Source organism: Zalophus californianus, chromosome 9, assembly GCF_009762305.2.
Source record: "Zalophus californianus isolate mZalCal1 chromosome 9, mZalCal1.pri.v2, whole genome shotgun sequence".
In the NCBI taxonomy this organism is placed as follows: domain Eukaryota; kingdom Metazoa; phylum Chordata; class Mammalia; order Carnivora; family Otariidae; genus Zalophus; species Zalophus californianus.
In genome coordinates this window covers 36,118,108-36,145,386 of record NC_045603.1, presented here as the reverse complement: position 1 = coordinate 36,145,386, position 27,279 = coordinate 36,118,108, and the positions used below count along the sequence as shown (strand labels likewise).

General features: G+C 35.8%; 1 protein-coding gene across 3 annotated transcripts in view; it reads left to right on the top strand.

Moving 5' to 3' along the window:
• TMTC2 (transmembrane O-mannosyltransferase targeting cadherins 2) overlaps nucleotides 1–27,279 on the top strand; it is a 393,066-nt gene that overhangs the window by 233,858 nt on the left and 131,929 nt on the right. For all 3 annotated transcript variants that reach the window (XM_035721804.1, XM_035721806.1, XM_035721805.1), the window contains 3 exons: nucleotides 15,180–15,265; nucleotides 15,746–15,930; nucleotides 17,038–17,116. In XM_035721804.1, the coding sequence (XP_035577697.1) occupies nucleotides 15,180–15,265; nucleotides 15,746–15,930; nucleotides 17,038–17,116 (350 nt within the window). The remainder of the gene's footprint in view (nucleotides 1–15,179; nucleotides 15,266–15,745; nucleotides 15,931–17,037; nucleotides 17,117–27,279) is intronic.

Below are 27,279 nucleotides of genomic sequence, written 5' to 3'. Positions count from 1 at the left end.
GGTTTTTGGTGCTATTGTAAATGGAATCGATTCTCTAATTTCTCTTTCTTACAGTTGCATTGTTAGTGTGTAAGAAAACAACTGATTTCTGTGCATTTTGTATCCTGCCACATTACTGAATTGCTGTATGAGTTCTAGGAATTTGGGGGTAGAGTCTTTTGGATTTTCCACATAAAATATCATGTCATCTGTGAAGAGAGAGAGTTTGACTTCTTCTTTGCCAATTTGAATACCTTTTATTTCTTTTTGTTGCTTGATTGCTGTTGCTAGGACTTCTAGTACTATATTGAACAATAGTAGTGAGCATGGGCATACTTGTCATGTTCCTGATCTTAAGGGAAAGCCTCTTAGCTTTTCCCCATTGAGGATGATAGTTGCTGTGGGTTTTTCATAGATGGATTTTATGAACTTGAGGAATGTTCCCTCTCTCCCTATACTCTGAGAGTTTTAATCAGGAAAGGATGCTGTATTTTGTCAAATGCTCTTTCTGCATCAGTTGAGAGGACCATATGGTTCTTCTCTCTCCTGTTATTAATGTGTTCTATCACACTGATTGATTTGCGAATGTTGAACCACCTTTGCATCCTGGGGATAAATCCCACTTGGTCGTGGTGGATGATCCTTTTAATGTATTGTTGGATCCTATTAGCTAGGATTTTGTTGAGAATTTTGGAATCCATATTCATCAGGGATATCTGTCTGAAATTCTCCTTTTTGAGGGGATCTTTGCCTGGTTTGGGGATTAAGGTAATGCTGGCCTCATAAAATGAGTCTGGAAGCTTTCCTTCTGTTTCTATTTTTAAAACAGCTTCAGGAGAATAGGTATTATTTCTTCTTTGAATATTTGGTAGAATTCCCCAGGAAATCCATCAGGCCCTGGACTCTTGTTTTTTGGGAGGTTTTTGATCACTGCTTCAATCTCATTACTGGTTATTGGCCTTTTTTTTTTTTTTAAGATTTATTTATTTATTTTGAGAGACTGAGAATGAGAGAGAGAGAGCACGCACATGAGAGGGGGGAGGGTCAGAGGGAGAAGCAGACTCCCCGCCAAGCAGGGAGCCTGATGCGGGACTCGATCCTGGGAGTCCAGGATCATGACCTGAGCCGAAGGCAGTCGCTTAACCGACTGAGCCACCCAGGCGCCCTGGTTATTGGCCTTTTCTGGTTGTTAGTTTCTTCCTGTTTCAGTCTTGGTAGTTTATAGGTTTCCCGGAAGGCATCCATTTCTTCCAGGTTGCTTAATTTATTGGCGTATAGTTGTTGATAATAATTTCCAATAATTGTTTCTATTTCCTTGGTGTTAGTCGTGATCTCTCCCCTTTCTTTCATAATTTAAGCTGTGGTCTCTCTACCACTCACACTTCTGTTCTTTCCTTGATTCCTTTTTTTGAAACATTATATTTGTCACTTTCTAGTGAACTCTATAATCTGTTTAGTTATATAGAGTGATATTAAAATCAATAAAAATGTGTAGTTAATTTTGTATATTGCTAACATATACAGGCCATGGGAGGCAGGGCTTTTGTATACATCCTAAGTGCCTAGCATAGGGCTTAACTCACAGTCGAAGCTCAATGTGTATTTGCTGAATGTATATTTACACAACGTGCCTGTGATTTACGTATGTACATTTTCCTTAAACTCCTCATATGTGAAGGCTGTGTTAAATAACAAATATTCAACCAAGTACATTTAAGCAATCTTACTGGCTTTATTAAAAGATTCATGAATTGGGCAGCATCCCATCTAGCAAATAGATAAGGAGTCTAAGGAGAATCACAAAATGGAAGGCTTCATTGAAGGAGGGTGGGGCAAGAGAGTTATTAGCAAAAGAAAAGGATTGTTTTAGGCAAGGAGGCTTTCCCTTGGGGAAAAAGAAGGGGCTTTTATCCTTCAGATTACCTCATTTTGTGGGGGATGGAGAAAGCCTCTGTGGCTGACTCATTTGGCGCTGATTGAAAAACTCCTGAGTGACTAGTTAAGACTGCATTTCTGGGGGAGGCTGAAACTGCAATTAGATGAGGTATCAAGCCCCAGTTTGGGAATTTGGTCTAAGTGACACCATTTTGGGCCTATGGTTTTTTTCTTAACAGGAGCATCATGGATTATTTTAGAAACTTTCCTTCCCACTTTTTCTTTCTTCCTCTGTCCCTATTTACCTCTGTAGAATCAAAGAGCACCTATGGATGCCATCTCTGCTTTACCCCTCCATTGCTTTTAATTATAGTGCCCCCAAATTGACTTTACTCCTAAGGACTCTTAGTGTTGAAGATGACTGGATGGGGGTTGGCTGAAAGGCAAGGGGGACGAGTGGTCCCATCTTACTATTCTTATAATAAGGAGAACAGGGTGAGAAAATGCTCACTAGTCATCTGGAGAAGAAAAACCAGATCCAACCTGGTCGGTATAATTACACCTTACTGAGAAAATGACAAGCAGGTACTTGTTTAGAGAATAGAAATTCCAGGTTAGGGGAATAATCTGTGCTTTTCTTGAACTCTGAATATAGACAATTTTTTAACACGATTTATATTTTATGAATAGCCTTTTAATATTGTTACTATTGTGTGTGTGTGTGTGTGTATTTTCTGTAAATTTGCCTGTTTGAAGTAAAAATCTTAGGAAAAAAATCTCTAAATCATCAAAGACCACATTCAGGGGTAGGTGCAAACCTGGGATGCAAAATGTATACTCAGTCTCTAGGAATTTTGGTTTGGAAAGGAGAGTGCAACTTTAATCAAAAGCAACAACTGAGGGGCGCCTGGGTGGCTCAGTCAGTTAAGCGTTGAACTCTTGATCTCAGCTCAGGTCTTGATCTCAAGGTTGTGAGTTCAGGCCCTGCATTGGGCTCCATGCTGGGTGGGGAGCCGACTTAAAAAAAGTAAAATAAAAAATAAGCACCTATTCTCCTTAAAAAAAAAAAAAAAAGCAACAAGTGATAGGAAAAACAGGCAAGTTTTCTAGGCCCCATTCTGAAAGTAATGGGAAGCACTCAGAGCTTGAGGGGCTGAGATATTATTCTGTGTGGCAAGGCCAGTACCTTTCTAAAGCAAGAGCGTGGAATAGATGAAGGGATAAGGAAATAAAAGCGAGTGCTGCTGAGAGTACTCACAGTTTTCTCTACATTTATCACATGACTCCCCACCTGCCTATCACTCCATGGTCAGCCCTTTCCTTGCCCAGCCTTAGACACCAGCTTGTCTCCTGTTCCTACACTGGGACCCGAAATGATGACTACCACCAGGAATAGATCCTGCCTCTCTCTGACCTCTGATTTGAGTGAAGGGACATCCCTTCTTGGCATCAAAATTAAATCTGCAAAGTCAGTTTTAGGAGCATTGTTATAAGAGGTGCTTTCTTTCACAGTTTTCGAGTACTTCAGGATAAGCCTGTGAGTGAATTGTTTTTACGTGGCAAAATCTGTTCCAAGCAAAAAAAAAAAAAAAAAAGGTAAACTCAGACTTTCATTTTTGGAACTCATCTTGCTTGTTCTTAAGTTAGAAATTGCTTGTATGACCTAACACCTATTCCTGCTGGTCTGTGAGATACATGATACCTTTTCCCCTTTCATAATTTATTGCTTCAAGAGCAGACTTTTGTTAGAACACTGCTGTTAAGGGACAAAGAAAACACCCACTTTGTTAAACATTTATGTTTAAAGTGAGTACATTGCACTAAATCAGTGTGTGCCCACGGGAACATCTCTAACCCAAACTATAACCATATCTATAGAAAGAATCCGGCACTGAAGCTTGCTTGCTTTTTTATTTTATTTTATTTTTTTGGTAATATTTGTTTGAGTGTGTTGATGCCTGCAGAATTCACAAATGTTCATTTTTCTTTCCCCAGCTGCTGGAACAAACTAGTTTCAGTTAGGTTTTCTTGCAATGGACTTCCATAGCACATCACACTATATCATAGTACCCACAATACAGGTTTATTACTGCTTTTTAAATGATCTCTTTTCTATTAGTCGTCAAATCTCTGTATAATGGCACTATGAAATATATTTTCAACGAATGAATGAATGAATGAACAAATCAACAGTCTACTTACCTTGACTTTTACTGAGTAGCTCAGGCTTTGGCCTATGTGTACCATCCAACTGATAAATGTTTCTTTTTCAAGAAATTACATAATAATTAGTCATCCATATTGGATAGCCCCTGTAAATAGTAAAGAATAAATAGCAAATCTGTACATGGGTTTAAAGTTAAATCATTGGTAGTTAGTGTCTTTAATTTGTGTCAGGTGCTTTTTAGTTCTGAATTTTGTTGGTTTTAAATCACAAAATTCTCTTAGAGGATGAGGTAGTATTTGAAAGGTATTTGACTACGATCCCAGAATATATATATATATATATAGGCCTACCAGAATAGTATTTCTTTTCTCGGGGAGGAATGGAATGGGTAAAAGGGAAATGTTTCCTTTTTAAAAAATTTAACTCTGTGCTACCTCTGCACCATGGAGTCAGCCTCATGAAATAGTTAACAGCATGAACTTTGGCATTAAGCAGACTTAGATTCAAATCTCCCATTTACTGGTCCCATGGCTGCCTCAGTCAAATTGGGTAATCCTTATTCTTAATCAGCAAAATGGGGTTGTGATATCTCCTAGTGCTGTAGCAAGGATTAAATAAAATGCCTGGAAACTTGATGTAATTATATAATTATATAAGTATATATATAATTATATATTTATTATATATATTTATAATATATAATTATAATTATATTATTATATAATAATAAAAGCTAAAGAGTTAGCTGCTAATTTATTTTGTTTCTAACTGTTCTTGACTATGCCTTTGTGGAGGTATACCTACATTCTAGGAAGAGGAGTGGATTCTCAATGTAAGAATAACTCAAGGAAACCCCTTTATAAGTTGGGTTAGGGATCTCCAGAGAAACAGGACCAATAGGATGTGTGTGTGTGTGTGTGTGTGTGTGTGTGTGTGTGTGTGTGTAAAAAATACAAAGATTTATTATAAGGTATTGACTCATGCCATCATGAAGGTTAAGAAGTCCGAGGATTGGCTCTCTGCAAGACAGAGACTCAGGAAAGGCTGTGGTGTATGTAGTTCAGAGGCTCAGCCTTTGTAAATACCAGTCTGAGTTTGAAGTCCTGAAAACTAGGAGGTCTGAGGGCAGAAGATCAATGCCCCAGGGGTTCAAAGCAAAGTTTCCTGTTCTCTTTTTCATTGTATTCAGGCCCTCAACAGTTCAGATGATGCCCATCCCCACTGGGGAAGGTAATCTGCTCTACACAATCTATGAATAAAATGTTGATCTCTTCCTGAGCCATTCTCACAGACCTACTCAGAAATAGTGTTTAACCAGATATCTGGGCATGCTATGTTCCAATGAAGCTGACACATAAAATTACCTGTCACATAAGCGTATTTGTTCTTGGTAAATTTGATTGACATTGGAAGCTATAGTTTATCCCCATTTGAAGCAAATCCAGGATACTTATATATATTGGCATGGGCATATATAAATAGGGAAAGAGAGGAGAAAAATGTGTTAATACGGACAATGAAGAAGCCCTGGATATAGGAACCAGACAGGGCAAGTATTAATGCTTATTCTGAGAGTAGGTTCTTCTTCCCAGTGGACCAATGTGCAGTAATGGGAAGACAGTGGGATTTGAAGCCTAGCAGCTCTGAATTTGAGTCTCATCTTGAGACTTCCAGTTGTATTATCATGGGTAAGAGGTTTAACTTCTCTCCCTGATGCTTTCACATCTCTCAGATGAAAATAATTATATTGCTAATTTTAAGGATGAAAAGAAATAACATGGAAAATATTATCATAAAGACATCTAGTATTTTCTTTCTGATTTCCTATTAAGCACTATTTTTTGTACTAGGAATGTATATTCATACCTATTATTATTTTATGACATGTAGAGGAAAATATAGCCTTAATTATATATTCAGAAGACAGGTATAAAGCAAACTAGGCATATATTAATAGGCAGTGTAGTTCTTTGAGTACCAGTTCCAACAATAAATGAGCTGCATGGATTTTTTTAAGTTGAGTAACCATTCTGATTTGGGGGCTCCTATTTGTAAAATGGGGACTATATATTTATTGATTTATTGCCAGAATTATGAAAGATAATAATCACGAAGCATCTTTTTCAGGACATCACAGATACAAATGGACTTTTTGGATATAAAAGCTTATCTAGATGTCACAGTCCCAACTCTTACTCAGGAGAAGTACCTTTGTAGTGAGTGCTCCATTTAATTGAGACCTCATGTATTTTCCAGACACAGTACTATATGAGAATACGTTTCTTTTTCTTTAGACCATAAGCAAAAACTAATTTTAAAATTAAAAAAAAAGCTACAACTTCTTCATTTTTCCCCTAATATTTATTGATAAAGTTTTTAGTAATGCAATTGAAATATAACAACAACAAAAAAATCATTTTGAGTGGATGCCTACTACTCCATATTTGGCAGGTTAGAATAAAAAAATTTTTATGGAATAAGATGTCATCATTATACTTTATTTGTCAAAGTCTAAACAAAATTCAATTTAGCACAAGTAAACAGGTCTGTGTCAAAAGAAAGATAAGAAAAAGGAGGCTTAATTGTATTTTCTGAAATCTACTTGACAGCTATGTGACATCCAATGAAACAGGGTTAGCTTCGGGGAACTATGGAACAGAACTAAGTGTGCCCATCTGTCTAGTTCATGTCACGTGGCTATTGTCTTTTCCTGCATCTCTGTTTTGATTCTTCTTCATGCAGTTAAAGTCCAGAGCCAGGAAATGACTTGCTCATTACCCTTTAATGAGGAAGGAATTTAACCTTTTCAAGAAGAGACATCTTTTTATTTTGCTCACAGTACATATGGTATATACTAATCATGTATAATAACTTAGCAGTAGTTTAAAATAACTATCCAGTTAAGTTATGCTTTTTGTAGCATATATATGAAATATTATTCTCATATGTTGAGGTTATGTGCAACAATCAATGTCCACTTCCTTGTTAGTGCTTTTTACACCCAGAGTCATCTTTGTAAAAGATATCATTTTTACCTCTTAAATTGAAATAATTTAATTAAAAAGGGGGGGGAGGAGAGAAAGCTGAGTTTATGATTTGAGAAAAAAGATATGAGTAGAGAGAATTCTTTTGTTTGATCCTCAAAAATCAAAGTTTATTATCCTAGGGTGACCTGAAAGCCATAGAAGTGCCACATGAGACCAGAAAATACAACTTTCATCCATGGTATCTCTTTTGGAGCTCCAGTTCAATCAGTTATATCTCACTGAATCTTTTTTTTTTTCCTTCTGAGATGAAAATCCTACCTATTTCATTTCACTTGACAATTCCTGTGAGTTTCCTTCTTTCCAGTTATTTGGGGATTGAGAGGATTAATTAAAATGCTTTTATCAAAAAATGCTACTAATGTCATTACTCTTTTGGGTGAAGAGTGATAACTCTGACCACTTGGATGTCTAGGAGCTTAATTTAAGGGTTCCAATTTCATGCACCCATTATGCTCTTAAGTTTTATAATTTTAAATAAATATATGAACTGCTATTTTTATACGTGGCAATCGCCTAGTCTGGTTATCACTCAAAACCAGACAGCTCATTTTTTTTTTTATTCATTCAAATATAATTAGAAGTTTTCCTTAAAATACTCTAGCAGAGCAATACTTGATATTATGTATTTTATGGCCTTAATGGTTTAAAAAAAGAAAATAAAGAAATACAAAACAAAGTATTGTATTTAATACATATATACATAAAATGTATATACATATATACATATGTATATAAAATGCCTATGGCATTTTATCAGTTGGGAAAGTGTTTGGTGTGCAAGTGATAAGAAACCCAAAAGAACATTAGCTTAAACTAGTTAAAATTGTATTCTCCATCTTACAAAAAAGAAGTCCAGAGGTGTGTAGCCCCCAGGGGTCATAGGAGAGTTTCATGAAGGGCTATTTACTTGCCACAATCCTCAGAACAGGACTTGTACCTTACAGTCAGCAGAAGGGAGAAAGGCTAAGGGAGAACATGGTCTCTCTTCTTTTAGGACCTTTCCTAAGAGGTACACAGACCACTGTGCTTTCATCTCATTGGACAGAGCTTACTCACATTACCAAGCCTGGCTTTCTGATTGGCCATGGTTCTTTTTATGTGTTCAGTGGTTAGTATGAATTAGATACTTAATTCCCGAGCCCTGTGTCAGTCTAAAACCTTGGAATTACTGCAGTTTATTCAAGTAGTAGTAACTTACTCATTTTATTAACCAGGTTTATTTTTTCAAGCTATCATTTCTCTTGACTGTTTTCATAAAGGCAAAAGTGAAATGGAATTTTCTAAAAATTAAAAAGAACAAGCATGCCCATCTCACTTTTGTCAGTGCATCTGAGCATATTGTCAGTGGCTCTTTATAATAATATTACCCTCTATATAGATTCCATTTATTGCTGGTATAGTCACTTGAGATTTCTGCCTGATACCTATTTTATCAAGCAAGATGCGAAAGCATTTGTGTGTATTTGCACGACACGCTCTTGTCACTTCTGTTTGATAATAGAGATGTAAGATTTATTTTTCCAAGTGTCCTATTATAAACATAGCCTAAAACTAAGCATAAGTCTTGAGAAAAAAAACAGAATAAATGCAACTGTAATGCCATTTCACAGTTAAATTATATAAAATGTCATTATTAGAGTCATTAGCTAAATTAGCAAATTTGATTAGGAAATTTGGGTTAATGGAAAGTTCAAATATGTCTCCAAACCAATGCTAATTAATTTCATTTGGGAAATTTCAAATGCATAAATACCTTAGGATAAAATTGAACATCTAAGATTTATAATATTTTATCTCTCAGGAAAAGCATCTTAGTTTTGAAGTACCTACATGTGTTAAAGGACAATCAAAATAAAATTCAGAAAAACATCTCAATTTAGGATGAACATATTTTTGTTACTATAGTAGTCCCAGTGGAGTACTTATCTATGAGGGATATGTTCCAAAACCCCCCAGTGGATGCCTGAAATTGTGGGTAGTACCAGACCCTATATAGACTATATATTTTTTCTTGTACAGTCATCCCTATGATAAAGTTTAATTTATAAATTAGGCACAGTAAGAGATTAGCAACAACAGTAATAAAATAGAGCAGTTATAACAGTATACCATAATAAAAGTTATGTGAATGTGATCTCTCTTTTTCTCTCACAATATCTTATTGTACTGTACTCATTCTTCTTCTTGTGATGGTGTGAGATGATAAAATGGCTACCTGATGAGATGAGGGGAATGATACAGGCCTTGTGAGGTAGTGTTGGGCTACTATGGACCTTCTGAAGATTCATCAGAAGGAAGATTGTCTTTCAACCACGGTTGACCACGGATGACTGAAACTGTGGAAAGCAAAACCATGGATAAGGGGGGACTACTGTACTCAGGCCGTAGGGCTTACAAATTATTTTGTGAACCATTATTTTGTAAACATTAAGTTATCTGATTTATTTGGATTACTAAGTATGTTTGCCCAGGGAATTGCCAAACTTTTTTTAATTTAATACAATTAATTAACATATAGTGTATTATTAATTTCAGAGGTAGAGGTCAGTGTTTCATCAGTCTTATATAACATGCAGTGCTCTTTACATCACATGCCCTCCGAAAGTCTATCACCCAGTTACCCCATCCCTCCCACTCCCCTCCACTCCAGCAACCCTCAGTTTGTTTCCTGAGATTGAGTCTCTTATGGTTTGTCTCCCTCTCTGATTTCATCTTGTTTTATTTTTACCTCCCTTCCCCTATGATCCTGTTTTGTTTCTTAAATTCCACACGAGTGAGATCATATGATAATTGTCTTTCTCTGATTGACTTATTTCGTTTAACATAATACTCTATAGTTCCATCCACGTTGTTGCAAATGGCAAGATCTCATTTTTTGATGCTGTGTAATATTCCATTTTATATATACCACAACTTCTTTATCCATTCATCTGTTAATGGACATCTGGGCTCTTTCCATAGTTTGGCTATTGTGGACATTGCTGGGAGTAGCCAAATTATTTATTACTGAAATAGTCTCTTAATAACAAAATCTTAACTTTGTTTCAGCTTTCCATTTTCTTTTTTTTTTTTTCCTATGTAGATTGTCATTTAATTTCTACAAAGCCTGTCATTATTTCTATTGGCTGATTGAAATGATGTCTTTGATTTTTTATATGCATGAATTGATCTGTCTGGAACGTCATTCCCTGCATCCTTGACTTCTCTAGGAACCTCACCTGACTTTGTCAGCTTGGGAAGGTGTACCTTTCATGTGTTCCCAAAAACACTTCATACTTTATATACACTGTGTTGTGACTGTTTGCTTGTCTAGCTCCACTCTAAGACAGTTCATTCAAAAACTATTTATTCGTTTGTTTATAATCTTATTGTCAATGTTTAATATGTTGTAGGAGTGCCACAAGTTATGCTTTAATGAAATAAAAAAAACGGGAGAAAGTTACTATCTTTTAGTATTTCCCTAGTTTTAAAGGTGTATGACTCTATGTAAACTGCATCCTGTTTCACCCACGTTCTGTGTAAACATCAGCTTATATAGCATCCTGTAAATTTTTGAAAAGTATACTTTTCATCTACTGATGTGCTTTATTAATACCAACTTTTGGGGACGCCTGGGTGGCTCAGTTGGTTAAGCAATCTGCCTTCAGTTCAGGTCATGATCCCAGGGTCCTGGGATCGAGTCCCGCCATCAGGCTCCCTGCTCAGTGGGGAGCCTGCTTCTCCCTCTCCCTACCGCTCTGCCTACTTGTGCTCTCTCTCTCTCCCTCTCTCTCTCTCTCTTTCTGACAAATAAAATCTTTAAAAAAAATACCAGCCCTTGAATATCTCAGATTTCAACCATTTTGAAAGACCTTGTTAGAACCTGAGGCAAAAGATAGCTTTGCTTGAAAATCTGTATGCTTCTACAGTTCTATATAGAGGGTAATCTTATTACAAAGAGCCACTGACAATTTGCTCAGATGTACTGCTAAAAGTGGGACTGGCATGCTTTTTCTTTGTAATTTTTAAGAAAATTCCATTTCCCTTTTGCCTTTTTTTAATGAAAAAAGTAGAAATGATGATAAATTAGATTTTTATTGAAAAATAATCCCTAAAATAATTTAGCTTGATTTCTTATTTTCTCTATTCTTCGCATAGTTCATGTATGTGATTGTCAGGGACATAGAGATAAGGTCTGAAGAAATGTGTTGCAGTTAGTACATACGAGATGCAAAATGTGGTATCATTATTAACTTCAACACTATTGGTATTTGGGGCCAGAAAATTCTTTATTTTGGGGGCTATCTTATGTCTTCTAACATGTTTACATATTTAGCGGCATCCCTGGCCTCTACCCACTAGATGCCAGTAGAATCCACCCCGATATGACAACATAAATGTCTCCAGACATTGTCGAATGTTCTCTGGGGGACCGGGTGGGGAGGACAGAAGTCATCCCTGAATGAGAAACACGGTGCTAAATAAATGTTCTCCATCTGTCTCTGTCAGCTAGGGGTTTGTATGCCTATTTACATTTAATGTTTGCATTTAACTCTGTCCAATCCACTGTTATCATGGGTTTGACTGGTTTTCATTTATCAAGTGTCTCGATTATTGTGATTCTTTAAAAATGGCATTTTGGACAAAGACAGCGTTGTTAGGGGAGACTGGCATAAAGATGGGCAGAACTTTCACAGGGAAAAAGAAATTCTACATACTCAATGGTAATTCCTAGAATATGTGATCAAAATCAGATTGAAAATAGTCAAAAGGATTTAAGGGAGGGTATTTTGTTGTTTTATGTATGTGTGTATGTGTGTGGTGTTTTTGTTTTGTTTTTTTGAAATACAGTGTTCTAAAATTTAACTGTTTGAATGAATAGTACTTTATAGATCCAGATGTGTTTTCTTCCTTTGACTAAAATAATATTTATTATGTTTCCCCAATTTGTGTTCTTCTTCACTGGGTGCTTAATTTCATTGTTTCTCAAAGATAAATCATTGGGGGATAAAGATGAGAAGTGAAATATTTTCTTCTATTAGAAAATACTATATAATATATCCACCCCCAAACACAGGTATGTAAAAGTGACCCCACCACTTAGTATTCAGAGATCAATAACTTGTTATTTCCATTTCTTTCTCAGAAGTCATTTCAACTTCACATTCATGTATAGCATGAGCCAGTTTCCTTAATTATAAAGCAACTTCATGTAATATGAATAAAATGTTTTCTCATTAGATTCTGGCTTGATGGTATATTAAAATGTGTTTTTATTTTTAATATACATAGAATCCAGAAGATTTTATTGACATGATCAGCATGTAAACGAACACTGTCCTCAGTTTTAAACAGTTCTGGAAAAGCCTTTGGTATGAATGATTTGTTACAGTGTAGCCTCTTTTATAATCGGATAGCTGGGCTTCACCTATAGCACACTTCTCACCAGTTGTGTGACCTTTGGTGTGTTGTTGAACTTTCCTTGTCTGAAGCTCATCTTCTGTAAAATGGGGCTAATAATAATAGCCTGCCTCATAAGGTGACTGTCGAGTAATAAACAAGTGAATTTTCTGTGATGTGCTTGACACATTTTAAGTGTGAAATAAGTTTAACTTTGTTATTGTTACCATAACTATTTCAATGTGAAGGGGTTCTATTCCTCTGTCCTCTCTTCAGTAAATAAAGAATGGGTTCTGTAAACGTGGTAAAGAGCCGTCACAGAAGCTTGGGTGTTACAGTACTAGGGTAGTAGATAAGTTTCTGAAATGAGATAATGCATATGAGCTTTGTTAACTGGAAATCCAGTGTTTTGTCAATAAAATTATTATCGTAAAGAAAAATACTACTCCTTTTTTGGAAACACGTGAGTGTTCTTTCTCTTTAACAGTTTCACCTTTTTTGTTTGTTTGTTTTAAAGATTTTATTTATTTATCTGACAGAGAGAGACACAGCGAGAGAGGGAACACAAGCAGGGGGAGTGGGAAAGGGAGAAGCAGGCTTCCCGCCGCGCAGGGAGCCCGATGCGGGGCTCAATCCCGGGACCCTGAGATCATGACCTGAGCCGAAGGCAGGCGCTTAACGACTGAGCCACCCAGGGCGCCCCAACAGTTTTCACCTTTATTTTTTTAAGAAGAGACTCAGGTCTTTACAAAGAATATAGCATCCCTTTGTTACATTAAATTTTTTTTTATTATTATTGAAGTGTAGTTGACATAAAGTGTTATATTAGTTTCAGGTATATACATGCCTTTTTTTTTTTTTGAACATTGTTCCTTCTACTTTATTATTTTTTTTATTATGTTATGTTAATCACCATACAGTACATCATTAGTTTTTGATGTAGTGTTCCATGATTCATTGTTTGCGTATAACACCCAGTGCTCCATGCAGAACGTGCCCTCCTTAATACCCATCACCAGGCTAACCCATCCCCCCACCCCCCTCACCTCTAGAACCCTCAGTTTGTTTCTCAGAGTCCACAGTCTCTCATGGTTCATCTCCCCCTCTGATTCCCCTCCCCTTCATGTTTCCCTTCCTTCTCCTAATGTCCTCCGTGCTATTCCTTAGGCTCCACAAATAAGTGAAACCATACCTGCTTTTAAAGGCAACTGAACATATTCACATACTCGAGTACTGTAGGAGACTTTGTCTCTAGCAGCTAAAAAGTATACTCAACAGCAAAGTGTATCAATTTCATGATCAAATTGTTGCTCAAAACTTTCTATAGAAATGTACATTTTAGGTATCTACATAAGTGATGTTAATGTGTTTTGGAATGGTTTGATCTATTCAGATGACCTTTAAACAAATACTAGAATTAGTGAGGTTAGGGTGCCTGGGTGGCTCAGTCAGTTAAGTGTCCGCCTCTGGATTTTGGCTCAGGTCACGATCTCAGGGTTGTGGGATGGAGCCCCGTATCAGGCTCACAAGCTGGGCATGGGGCCTGCTCAAGAGTCTCTCTGCCCACCACCTCCACCCCCCAAAAGAGAAAGAAAAAAAAAAAAAAAAAGAAAAGTGAGGTTAATCGTTGCTAATGATACGAGTGAGCAAACTTTAATTTTGAAATGATTTTCTTCAGATGTTTTCAGTGCTGCCCATTAAATAGTAAGCTGAATGTTTTTAAAAATATTCTACAAAAAGATACGTTTTTATCGGTAACCTGCTCATTTTGCAAAGGCTTCAGCGGCTGGCAAGTAGACTCTGCAGTTTGAGGTTGATAAGAGCAGTACTCAGGCCTGATAGAGGTGCCAAATGTCTGTAAGATACTCGCTGATTACAAGAGACTAGGAATAGGCCAAAAAGCATCTGAGAGAGCTTTTTGAACTTAGTCCAGCCCTCTGACACTGTATTTTCACAGATATGACTATAATTGATTCTGATTGAGGTCATGAGGGTGGGGTCTGGAATGATGGGTAATCCACGTGGCCAGTGGCTTCCTCAGGAGGCCCGTGGGGCCTGAGGGTCAGTAGTCAAAAACATGTCTCACAACAGTGACGTGAGATTTGCTCAGTGTCCTGCAATTCAGACTTATTTGACCAAATCCAGAAAATAAGGAAATAACAATGTGGATAACCTTCAGTCTTTGTCTCTGTTCCTTTATGCCATCTGATTAAATTCTGGCTCTTTATCTTGTTCACCCAGGTTACCTCTTGCCTTTCAGGCAGTCACGGACAAATATTTCCCCAGTAATATAGTTAGTGAGAGAGGCACCTCTTGTTCTCATGTTTAAATGTGTGTGTGTGTGTGTGTGTGTGTGTGTGTGTAATCACTGCCTTAGACAAGTTTCCTTTCTGAACTGATGAAAAACTGCATGCTCTAAGATGAAATCCGGGTGGTTTGTCGTTTCAGTGGGAGAGAAAAACTGCTGGAAAGGAAAAAGTTCACTGGGGGTAAAGGGCTCTTTGAAAATACTTCTTAATACTTTCTAATGCAATGTAAATGTAGCTGATACCTCTCCAGTATTTTCTGTCCTGAGGAATCATTTCCTTCTATTAAGAATTTATTTTTATAGTACCAGGTCAGCATTTTTAGAGCCCCTTTAACCATTTTTATTTTTGAAATATAAAATACAAATTTGTGGTTTTATGGATAGTAATACAGTCCTTCTTCAAATTTCCATTTTCCTCATGCAGAGGGTTACTTCTACAGGAGAACAGCAGGTTCGCAGAAGCATTACATTATTACAAACTGGCGATCGGAAGCAGGCCTACCCTGGCTTGTAAGTAATATTCAAGTTCTTTGAAAACACCCCTTTTTTTTCCTTCTTTATCCTCGAAAATTATCTTGGTGACTTACAGCCTCAGAGAGAAAAAAACATGCTATTCCTATTTCTGAAGATTTACCAATCAGATTATGAGCCTCTAACAATTACATCTCTCTCTATTTAATCATGTTTCGATAACCATTTATCATTTTTTAACATATTAAGGTAAATGCAGCTTTTATGCATCCAGAGTTTAAGCTCAAAATATTTTGAGCTCTTCGAGGGCAAAGACTATCCATGTATTTTTTATTGACACCTGAACTCCTTACTGCATTGTTGTTCCCATATATATTTGTTCCCTAAGTATTTATTTCTTGGTTTTCTTATAAAATCAGAACTAATCCATAGAAACTAAATTGGAGTAAAGGTAACGTTATTGTTGTCACAGTGTATATCATCTTCTCACATTTATATTTCCCATTTTTTCCCCCTCAGCTGCGTATTTAAACACCGGTATTATTCTCATGAACCAAGGGAAGACAGAAGAAGCCCGACGCACGTTCCTCAAGTGTTCTGAGATCCCTGATGAAAACCTAAAGGACCCTCATGCACATAAGAGCTCAGTTACCAGCTGTCTCTACAACCTGGGCAAACTCTATCATGAACAGGGACACTATGAGGTCAGGCCCAGACCCCGGCCTTTTTCCTTCCCTCGTGTTCTTGATCCGAATCTCCATGTTTTCCACCCTGAGATCTCATTGCAGGGACACTATGATCACTTCAGAAATTAATATGAGTTTTTAGTCAGAGAGTTTTATGGTGAAATTCATTTGGAAAAGAACCTCTGCTAAACAAAACTTAAGATTTCTTTGCTGTGAATTTCTCAGAGCACTTGTAGCTCTTCTAAAAAGGGAAATAACATGCATTGTGTCTCAAGCTTATTTGCTTATTAGTCTCTTTGATTTTATGATCCAAGACAGATTATTATTGTTATCTTATATCCAGCGTTTGATGTTTAAAAAATACATTGTTTATATTCTGGGTATTAAGGGAGTGATTTGGTGCTAATCTTACCCATTTATTTTAATTCTTTTTACAATAGTAATAAAATGAAAATTTATTTTTTTAATTGGGGCGAGAGGAAGAGTAAAGGAGATGGGATCTTGTACAGGAAGCTGGGAGGGGTGTGTACCCTTTCTCTCGCAAGAGGCATGCCTGCGTGGGTTTTTTCTCTCACGTTTAATATTGCTCCTCCTTCCCTCTCCCTGTCTCTCAAACGCATGCTCTTACACCATGTATTAAGACTGCAATATAAAGATAAAGATATAATTTTTTTAAATAAATTGCATTTCATAATCTCAGTGGATCTCAGTAGCCAGAAGATTTGTTAGCTGCTATTTTGTTTAGATCCTACTTGGTTGCCTGGCTTGAAGTAACTATAGATTTTAGATATTATGGGTAACTTCCATGTGTGAATTTTACTAGTTTTTTTTTTTTTTTAACTGAATCATCTATGTGAACTGGAAAATTGATCTTAAAAATAAATGAGCTTTGGTAACATTTGACTGCTTGTTGAACTAAATTTTTATATGGCCTTCTTCACTTACTGGGTTGAATATTTTCATATATGAAATTGAGGTAGAATGATATCAAAAGCCAGCTCATTTATTTTTCTCTAATGAACCATTTAGAAATAGCAAGGGAAGGTTTTGAATTTGGAAGGATGTTACTATTTTATTTGTAGTGAATATCCCTGTACTTTGTCTCTTTTTTGTTTCCTGAAATAGGATGCACTTAGTGTATACAAGGAAGCAATTCAGAAAATGCCAAGGCAGTTTGCTCCACAGAGCTTGTACAACATGATGGGTAAGTAAAATGTAATATTTTAACTCATATTTCAGAAATTAAAAGAAATTAAAATTTGTGCTTCTGTTAAATAGAATTCTAATAAATCATATCATTAATCCTCATACACACACACACACACACACACACACAACTTATTCACAGTTGGGTGATATACATTCAAATTTTCACAAAACACATTTTTTTTTTTAAGTAAACTCTACCCCCAGTGTGGGGCTCAAACTCATGACCCAGAGATCAAGAGTAGCATGTTCTACTGACTGAGCCACCCAGACACCCAGACAAAGCACACTTATTCTAACAAGAGCAAATAAATGCATCAACATAAAATAAATTTTAAACAAATTGGCCAGATCCCAGAGTTTTTGCAAGCTACTCTTAAACCCATTTGGGTTTTGAATATTAGCTAGACTCTAGAGATTAAAAATAGTGAATAAAGATTTGTAGCTTAATGGTTTATCAAATTCATGATAATATTTGATCATGCTATTTTCTTAATCAGAAGATTCCCCCAAATATACATGGCATGATATAGAGTCATGATTTTTGTGCTTATAATTGTAAGACTGTTGAATCACAGACCTGTAGCACTGAAACAAATAATACATTATATGTTAAAAAAAAAAAAAAGAAGAAGAAGAAGATAGGAAGGGAAAAATGAAGGGGGGGGATTAGAGGGGGAGACGAACCATGAGAGACTATGGACTCTGAGAAACAAACTGAGGGTTCTAGAGGGGAGGGGGTCAGGGGATGGGTTAGCCTGGTGATGGGTATTAAAGAGGGCACGTACTGCATGGAGCACTGGGTGTTACACGCAAACAATGAATCATGGAACACTACATCATAAACTAATGATGTAATGTATGGTGATTAACATAATATAATAAAAAAATTTCAAAAAAAAAGATGAGAATCACTGAACCAACTTGTGTGGTTTTCATTGATAAGGTTTTGGATCACAGTAGGTTTTTCTGAGTATTAGTTTAGAGTAAGAACAGTACTGTGAAGAATGTAAATGTGCTACTACCATCATTCCTTTTCTACATTGAATAATTAGTTCAGTTGTCTTGTTAGAGAGTATGTAAGTTAGGACATGGATTGTTCTAGGTGCAAGAGGTCAGGAACTAGAATTTCTAATAGAATAACCTACCTATTGTCTGTGATTGATCTGTGACTGCCTTATAGTAAAATTGTTACCATATCTATTTGATAGTAGACACCACTAAAAACTCCCTATTCAGTACCTATTTAGTATATGATATGACTCTTGGAAAAGAATCCCTACAGTTTAAGATGTCCTGCTGATTGACTAGCTTTGCTATTGCCAGATAAAGGAGAGGGGAAAAAAGTTGCCTTTGTCTTCAAATCAAATATTGTTCTCCAAAGCACAAATCGCAAATTCAGATTTTCCTTTCTCGTGAAAGTTGGTTAAGTTGTTTACTACTATTTTTCTGCATATGAAATAAATGAGAGTATATAATCTTTAGGATTATTTGATGCTTCTATATGCTACGATTTGAGAAATTTGATAGTAGCTGTTTGGCTTGAGCACACACAAAAAAATCCCAAACCTTCCCACACTAGAAAATATATGGCTAGCAAACACACTCACTTCCTCTTTTTCCTAAATGAGAAAAAAAAAAATTAGAAATAGTTTAGAGATAGAATGAGGCACAGGTCAGTAAATAGAAAAAAAAAAAAACCAAAACATAATTTGGCAGAGGTCAGTATTTTCATTTCATGTGTCAGGGAATCCCACCCCGGGTTAGCCTATGCAGCAGTGGAGTGATTTAATACTCATGTAAAAGAGGGCCCCTAGGGTATTTTTAGTCATGGTTTCTTTTCTCTTTGGTATAATTACTAAAAGGTAAAAATCTAGTTTCATTAAGTGTACTTTTTGCCATCACGCTCTTAAGAATTAAAGCGGTAGCTTTCACTCTCCAGCATTTTACCATCAATCTATCCACCCATATACGTGTCCATAGAGCTTTGTGTCTAGCACCTAGATTTGTCAGTTGAATTAACTTTTCTGTATTAATGCAGTATAGTTTTTCATGTCAAAATGAATATTAGAAGGATTGTTTTCTCCAGCTTTCTCTAAGGCACAATGGTTTTCATTTATGATTTTATTTTTAAGGCTAATGCATGGGAAGGCCTTCTCAATTTTCCTGAATTATCAAATAAGATGTCCTTTAAATGAGGAGAGGACTCAGCTCCTTGGCAACAGACTGCATATGGCAGTTCCTATTGTTAATAGGAAGTGTTGTACTCACTATAGTTAGTGATTTCAGAAAATTCATTCAATTATTTTATGCAAATAAATTTGATTGAAAATTCAACCGGTACCTTGGGATCTGTCTCTCATATGGTTACACAGATGCTGAGCGCACACCAGCAGCAAAAGACAAGTGTGTCCCTGGGGTTATTGCTTAGTCCTTTGTCCTATTTTTCGTTATCGAAAGAGTTCATTTTGCCCAGACTCTGAAAAGCACTCTAACAATTTGTGAGGGGAGAATCCCCATATAATTTAAAATTCCAGATTTTTTCCATAATTATGGTAGTTGCCTTCTGTTTAATTTTAGGTGAGGGTCTATCAGCTGAGCAGATTTCGTAGTTTCAGTTGTTCACGAAACTATAATTTTCTCAGAGTGAGTTCACCTCTTAATCAAATGGGTGAAATCCTCCGAGTATTTGCTTTAACTCCTAATACATTTTGATTAGCCTCCATTTGACAAGAGGAAAAATGGCCCAGGAGATAAGCTGTCCTATCAGTTCATCAGTTTCATTAGTCTGTCAGCGTGTGCTGATTATCCTATCAAGTTTATCAGCAGCCTTGAATATGTCTTCTAATTCACACATTTACATATTATTAGTGCCCTTTAGGGATCCGTGATGGATTATAATGTCTGGCTAGATTCAGCCTGTAAGTATTCATTTTTCTCAGGGCTCATTCAGTGACACATTCAAGACCTGCCCCCCCAGCACTTGTGTTTATACATAAAAACATTATCCTTTTTCCATCCTGTTTTCTTTTCTTTCCTTTTTTTTTTTTTCAAAGATTTTATTTATTTATTTGACAGAGAGACACACAGCGAGAGAGGGAACACAAGCAGGGGGAGTGGGAGAGGAGCCCTATGCGGGGATTGATCCCAGGACCCTGAGATCATGACCTGAGCCAAAGGCAGACGCTTAACGACTGAGCCACCCAGGCGCCCCTGAATCCTATTTTCTAGTGTATTTGGAGGTTAGGAGAAATAAAGGAGTATGTGTGAAAAAATACAACTATATTTGAATGTTCTTTTTCGTGTAATAACTCAGTTCATTGCAGTTGCTTTTTTAAAAAAACAAAATGAAACTCTCTGGTCCTTTGCATTTTCCTGTCCTTTGAACATTTTACGAGAAACTTCTGTTCTGTATGCTACATGCCAGTGGTCGACTTATCCTGAGCACCAAATGAGCATATTTTCCCATTTCTGTGTTAACAGAAAATAGCAAGTTTGATTAATTTGCTTCCCAACTCAATTTTTTCTATATTTTATCCTAAGACTTATTTTTTTGTTCCAATTCCTAAGTAAACTTAAAAAACAAAAACTAAAATATATTTTCATTATTCTTTTTGATTTCATAGTACCATAAAGCAGATACTAAGTATTATTTTATAAATAAATAAACTTTCACCAAGTGGCTTTTGTAATTAGTGAAGTATTTGAATACATGAAATATTAAGAGACAACATCACAAATAATGGTTAAAATTGCTCCTAGCCAGTTAAGACTTTATTTCTGAGGGTCTCAGTTTCTTCTTGAGACAATAGCTTGGGTTAAATGGGGATTCACTATAGTGTGAAGTCAGAGAGGTTCACACTATGGCTTTGACCCTTAAACTAAGTGACTTGAGCACAATACTTAACTGAAGCCTCAGTTTCCCCATCTATAAGATGGCCATAATAGTAGCTTCAGTTTAAGGATTGATTTAGATAGTGAAAGTACAGCATATTGGACCAAATGCCCAACCTGGTGGGTGTTTCATAATATTACTTTCCATTGTAGTCACTGTCCTTTCTGAGGCCTGTAAACCCCAAAAGTTTGTTGGGGGTTTGGATTTTTGTATCTTTGGTTGTATTCTGTCAGTTCTTTCTGTATTTACCAAAGTAAGTATGATTTCTTTATAGAAAGGATTTTGTCATTATGATGGCCTTGCGGTCACGGACATTCAACAGGGATTGTATTTAGTTCTGTCCTGTCTACAATTTCTGTCTTTTCTCTTGAAGTCCATTTTCCTTTATCTCTCAGCAACCACAATCAAAAGCCCTCTTTTAACGTTAACTATGCTAACGAAAAGTGAAACAGCATACTCAGTTAATGCCCAATTAACTTAATTCCAGTAATAGAGTACACCCTCTAAATTAAAATTGTCATATTTAGGTTAGAGTTTCTTCTCCTTTTCCTGTCAAGACATATTTTTTCCTCTAGACTTAGTCAAAATTTTTCTTTATTCTGACATCTATTGTAGGCCTTGATTGAATCTCGGTTAGTCCTCTTCTCAAATTATAGTTGTATTTTAGGATCGGTTAGTCCTCTTCTCAAATTATAGTTGTATTTTAGGATCGTAGAATGTTAGAGATGGAAGATTCTTATCTTAAACATTCTTCCTAATATAATCTCTTTTACTTTACAAAGTAGAAATTAAAGTAGTAATTAAAGAGTTGAGCCGATCTTTTTAGGATTAGAGTTTGTGTTGAAACCCAAAGAGTAGTTTCTTTTTTTTTAAGATTTAAAATTTTTTTCTTTTTAAAGATTTTATTTATTTATTTGAGAGGGAGAGAGACAGAGATAGCAAGAGAGAGCACGAGTGGGGAGGAGAGGGAGAAGCAGGCTCCCCGCTGAGCAGGGAGCCTGACGTGGGGCTCGAACTCAGGACCCTGGGTTCCTGACCTGAGCCAAAGGCAGACACTTAACCAACTGCACCACCCAGGCGCTGCTAAGATTTTTTTAAAATTTTTAAGTGATCTCTATATCCTCCATGGAGCTCACACTCACAACCCCGAGATCAAGAGTTGCCTGCTTTACCGACTGAGCCAGCCCAGCACCCTAAAAGGGTAGTTTCCTGATTTAGATTCAAATGCTTTTTTTATTTAGCCCTTGTGTGTTACTGAAGTTGGTATGTTTTTTACTATGTCAATATAGCTTTTATCTATTTAAAAATCAGCAAAATATCTGTAGATGTAGATATAGATGTACATGTCATTGCTTGTCCAAACATATATTAAAAAACCTTCATTTTTACTAAAAATCAGAAAAACTCCTACAAAAATGAAATAGGCAGGATATTAAAATTTTTTTAATGTAGGATAATTTTTAACCACCTTCAATTTTCCCTTTTATTTCTCTATAATTGTTTATTTCCTTTATTATATATACGAAACATTGCCTTTGAATATTCCTGAGATTATGGAAAACTAAATTAGGCTGTAACTTTCAGTTAGTTTTCTCAGTTTGAGCCCTTCCAATCCCAAAGGTCATTTTAAGCCTATTTACTATTTAAAATAAAATTACTTGGCTTTCTCAGTGCAAAGTAATTGTTGAGGTAATTATATAAGCAATTTAAGCCATTTCATCTTGGTGATATATCTTGAGAACAAAAGGGCATAATGTGTTGCCTGGAGTAAGAGAGAATCTAGAGTTACTGCCTTGTCATTGCACTGTGTAATCACTATGTTTAGAATAACCTCTGTGTACAAAAAAAAAAAAATGTGTTTTAAGTCACAAGTGCTAGGTGGAGGTTACAGAGGTGGTCGTGGTATGAAATGGAAATAGCCCATATGGTTCCTGTTCTCATGGAACTTTCTAGGTGATTTCATAGTTGGTCTGGAGCTCTTCAGTACCTTTCCTTAATAGTTAAATGCCTATAAATAAGATGGAAAATTATATCACTCTAACCTCGAGAATATTTTGTCTATAACTGTAGGCTGTCCTATCTTGTCTGGACCAAACCAACCAAATAGGAAAAACCTCTTTTTTATTTCTAATGTGACACTAGTTTTCACAATTTGCATACATATTTTATAATTTCCCGTTCTTTAAAAAAACATGTTTACAGTGGGTAACATGCTTTTTATGTTAGAGAGAGATTGTATTTTTCTTCCAGGGGAATGGCATGATAATGATCCATTGCTGTTTTTGGCCTTACTTGCCTTTATGTTGATCTTACCATTTTCATTCTGTTATTCCTGAAAACTTCTAGTTTTTTTTTTTTTTTAAAGATTTTATTTACTTATTTGTCAGAGAGAGAGAGAGCACAAGCAGTGGGAGTGGCAGGCAGAGGGAGAAGCAAGCTCCCCGCTGAGCAAAGAGCCCGATGACGGACTCGATCCCAGGACCCTGGGATCATGACTTGAGCTGAAGGCAGACGCCCAACTGACTGAGCCACCCAGGCATCCTGAAAACTTCTAGTTTTTTTAAATACACATCCCTATACTTAAAAAACCCCTGCCCAGTGATAAAAAATATATTTTTCTCCCTCAGCCTGCAACTAACAAATCTTTTACTTGTATAGGTTTGAAATTGAAAAGATGTTTTCTCCTCATATTCTCTAATAAGGGAGGAATTTTTTATTTAATTTTCAGTTTTGTTTTAAAAACCCCAGCTCTTTAATTATGAGAGATTTCCTTAAATTTATTGAGCCAGTCAGAGAGAATGGGGAAAAAAGACAGTGAATGGAAACACAATGAATTTGTTAGAGCAATTTTTGGATTAAAAAGCTGGTCCAAATTTTAGAATTGTATTTTTAAGAAAGAGACTTGTGGAATAAAAGAGTCAAGTGTCATAATTGGCTACTGGTGATCTTTAGATTCCTTACTCTTAGGTAAGAACTAACACACAAAATGTCAGATATACCTCCTGAAAACAAAATGCAAAAATTCTTTCTTGAAAACTTACCCTAACTCTGCTTGAAATAATATACAATATATGCTGAATTCAGTTGGTAGAATGGCTGTAAATGATTCTGTTTTTCTCTCAGCCTTCTGTATGGCTAGGTTTGTTTTTTTTTAATGAATCATTTATTTTTGCTGGATTATCTAAGACGCGCGCGTGTGTGTGTGTGTGCGCGCACGTGTGTACTTCACCTTGTTTTAGAATTCATTTAGAATCAAGATAATTCAGAATTAATTTTTGACGTGATGGTTCATATCCTTAATGTTTTCTTCTGTGACTGGCTATTCTTTAGTGGATTGCTCAAGGCATTTAGCATGCTGACTATGAAGGAGATGGTTTTCAGCTGTGTCAGATTTGAACTTCACATCCTTCAAGTGTGGAAGCATTAACACTCTGGTAGTGTTAAGCTTTTTATACCATCTGCTTCCCCTCTTTTGAGTTCTGGTGATTTTCCTATGATTGCTTCCATTGGCACTCTTGAAAATTAGTGAATCGGCCCTACAAATATGAGTATGACCGTATAATTGGATTAGCCATTGATCTATATACCTCCAAAAAGGTTACAGACTTCTAGTTTTTAAGATAAATCTATTTATTGCACTTTGATTTTTTTAATTGTCAGAAAGGACAAGACCAGGAGATCAGTGTTAGGTGTGTAGTCCACCAGTCCAAGAAAGTGAAATGTAAATTTGAGAGATTTTAGAAGTTCACTTTGTAAGATGTAGAGCCAACAAGATAAGGAAATCATGAACTTTTTGGCTGTGTATCAAAAAGAATAAATATATAAAATTTATGTTCAAAATCTATAAAATTTTCTCCTCAGAGTTCGTTTTACATTATAAAACTGCAGTGGTTTAATTTTCTTCTTTTTACCATTCACTCTTGGTTCAGATTCTACATTATGTGCTATGGTTACAGACATTAATTTGCAAGGCATTAGTCTATACTACAGAGGCCAGCATCTAGTTCAGCTGCATTAAATAGGTAATATATTTTGTTTAAAGTTTCAATTAAATGCAGGACCAGAAGATATATGGTCCCTATGGGGAGTTTGAACACTTTCATGCCAATAGTAGGGTTGCTAAGAATCATGCTTGGTCTAGATGTCACTTGCTTTCCTGGAAATATGATATGAGACAGTTGATTATATTTCATTGCTATTAAAACCACATGAGCCCACCTGTTACATTAATTCATACTTTTGCCAGTTTAGTGGTAAAGGAAAAGATTGAAGTTTCAAAACTTTATTTTTAAATTGAGTTATAAGGAAATGAATACACTCAAATTAATACCTAATTATGTCCTTATTCTCTGATTTCCAGAGTTTCACTATTTCTGCTTGAAAAAAAAATGTTTTCTGATGCTCAGTAGAGATAAGAAAAAAAGTATATATTTTACTCTTTTATTGGGCAGTGTCCATGAAGTGAATCTTCTACTCAGCAGTAAATATGGATTGGATTATTCCTTAAAAAATCGAGGTGATGTTGGGGCACCTGGGTGGGTCAGTCATTTAAGCGGCTGCCTTCGGCTCAGGCCATTATCCCAGGATCCTGGGATGGAGCCCTGCATCAGGCTCCTTGCTCAGAGGGGGGCCTGCTTCTCCCTCTCCTTCCGCCTGCCGCTCTGCCTATCTTTGCTCTCTCTCTCTGTCTCTTGTCAAATAAATAAATAAAATCTTAAAAAAAAATTGAGGTGATGTTATATTGTACCTGGGAAATTAACTAGATTTCAAAATCTGGCATTCTTAAAAGATGCCAATTTTGATAACATTTAGTTGAAATGGATATAATCCTGAGTAAGAAGAAAATCTTGTTATAAAGGACACAGTTTGGAAAATCGATGTCAAGGAAACTATAAGTTGCATGTATTTAGAATAATCAAGTAATACAAATAAAGTTTAAAATTAAACCTATTACTTGGGGTGCCTGGCTACCTTAGTCGGAAGAGCATATGACTATTAGTCTCAGGGTCGTGAGTTTGAGCCCCACGTTGGGTGTACAGATTAAAATTTGAAAATAAATACACTTAAAAAATAAATAAAATTAAGTACATTACTAATTGTATGTACTTTGCTGTGTATGTATTTGTATCTGTTGTTCCTAATAGGTAAGGAAAGACTTTTCTACATAAAAATCAATCACTTAACTTCCCACATGAGCTGTTATTTAGTTTTAATTTTATCTACACTGGTAGAAGCTATTGTTATACTCAGATTGAATAAAGAATTAAAAAAGAGCATGCAAAGTTTTCTTCCAGAATACAAGTCTTTTTTACCAACATGTGACTTATGGGTATGGATTTTTTGAACTGTTACTTTCAAGTAATCATTACAAATAGGGTGAATTTTTAAATACCTGATATATCTTAGCAAGTAATATTCATATAAAAAGGATAGTATAGATTAAATTATTCATTATGTATTATAGAGACATATTGCTTGATCCAGAAATACATTTGAAATATATTCCCAGGAAGATATATATAAAACTGAAAATGCTTTTATTATACTCTTCTGACATCTTCCTGCAAATATTCAAGTCTTATTTCTTTGAATACCATTATTTTCATTAATTCTTTACAGGCTAGTATATTTATTCATTCTTTTTTTCTTTTTTCCAATGTAAACTTTGGTTTTTAAACCCAGTTTTGCACTTCCTATATTTCTAGTGATCCCTAATTGTTTCAGTTGTATTAAGCCATTTTACTTACTCCATTGTAGTTCTCTTGAGGACAGTGTTGTATTTTTGAGGAGAGGATCATCACCTCCACCAACCAGCACATGAAAACACACACAGTCTCATTTTCTGCATTTTGGAAAATTCTGAGCATTTAAAAGGATTGGCTCCAATATTTGTTGATTAATTATTTTTAGTGATTTATTTCCTTGAAAACATAAAGGGAATTGATTAGCCTGAACAACTCCAGGATCCCCAGTTGTATGTAGAGAAATATTGACAGAGGCTTCTGGCTGTTTTGCAAGTTAAATTTTGGTGGCATACCAGATGTTTCCTGTGTATAAACTTACGCTAGAAATTAGGAACCTTTTTAACTTTCACGGAAGTTTAAACTCTTTCTTGATGATTAGTTTTTTTACTTAATGAGATGCGTATTCAGTTTTTTCCCTTCCATTTCTTCTTTTTGCTTATAACTACCCTTTCTGGCTTCCAGGTTTCTTAAGTTTGATGCAGTAGGACTTGGTGAAGCGTTAACATGTTGGACCTTTTCATA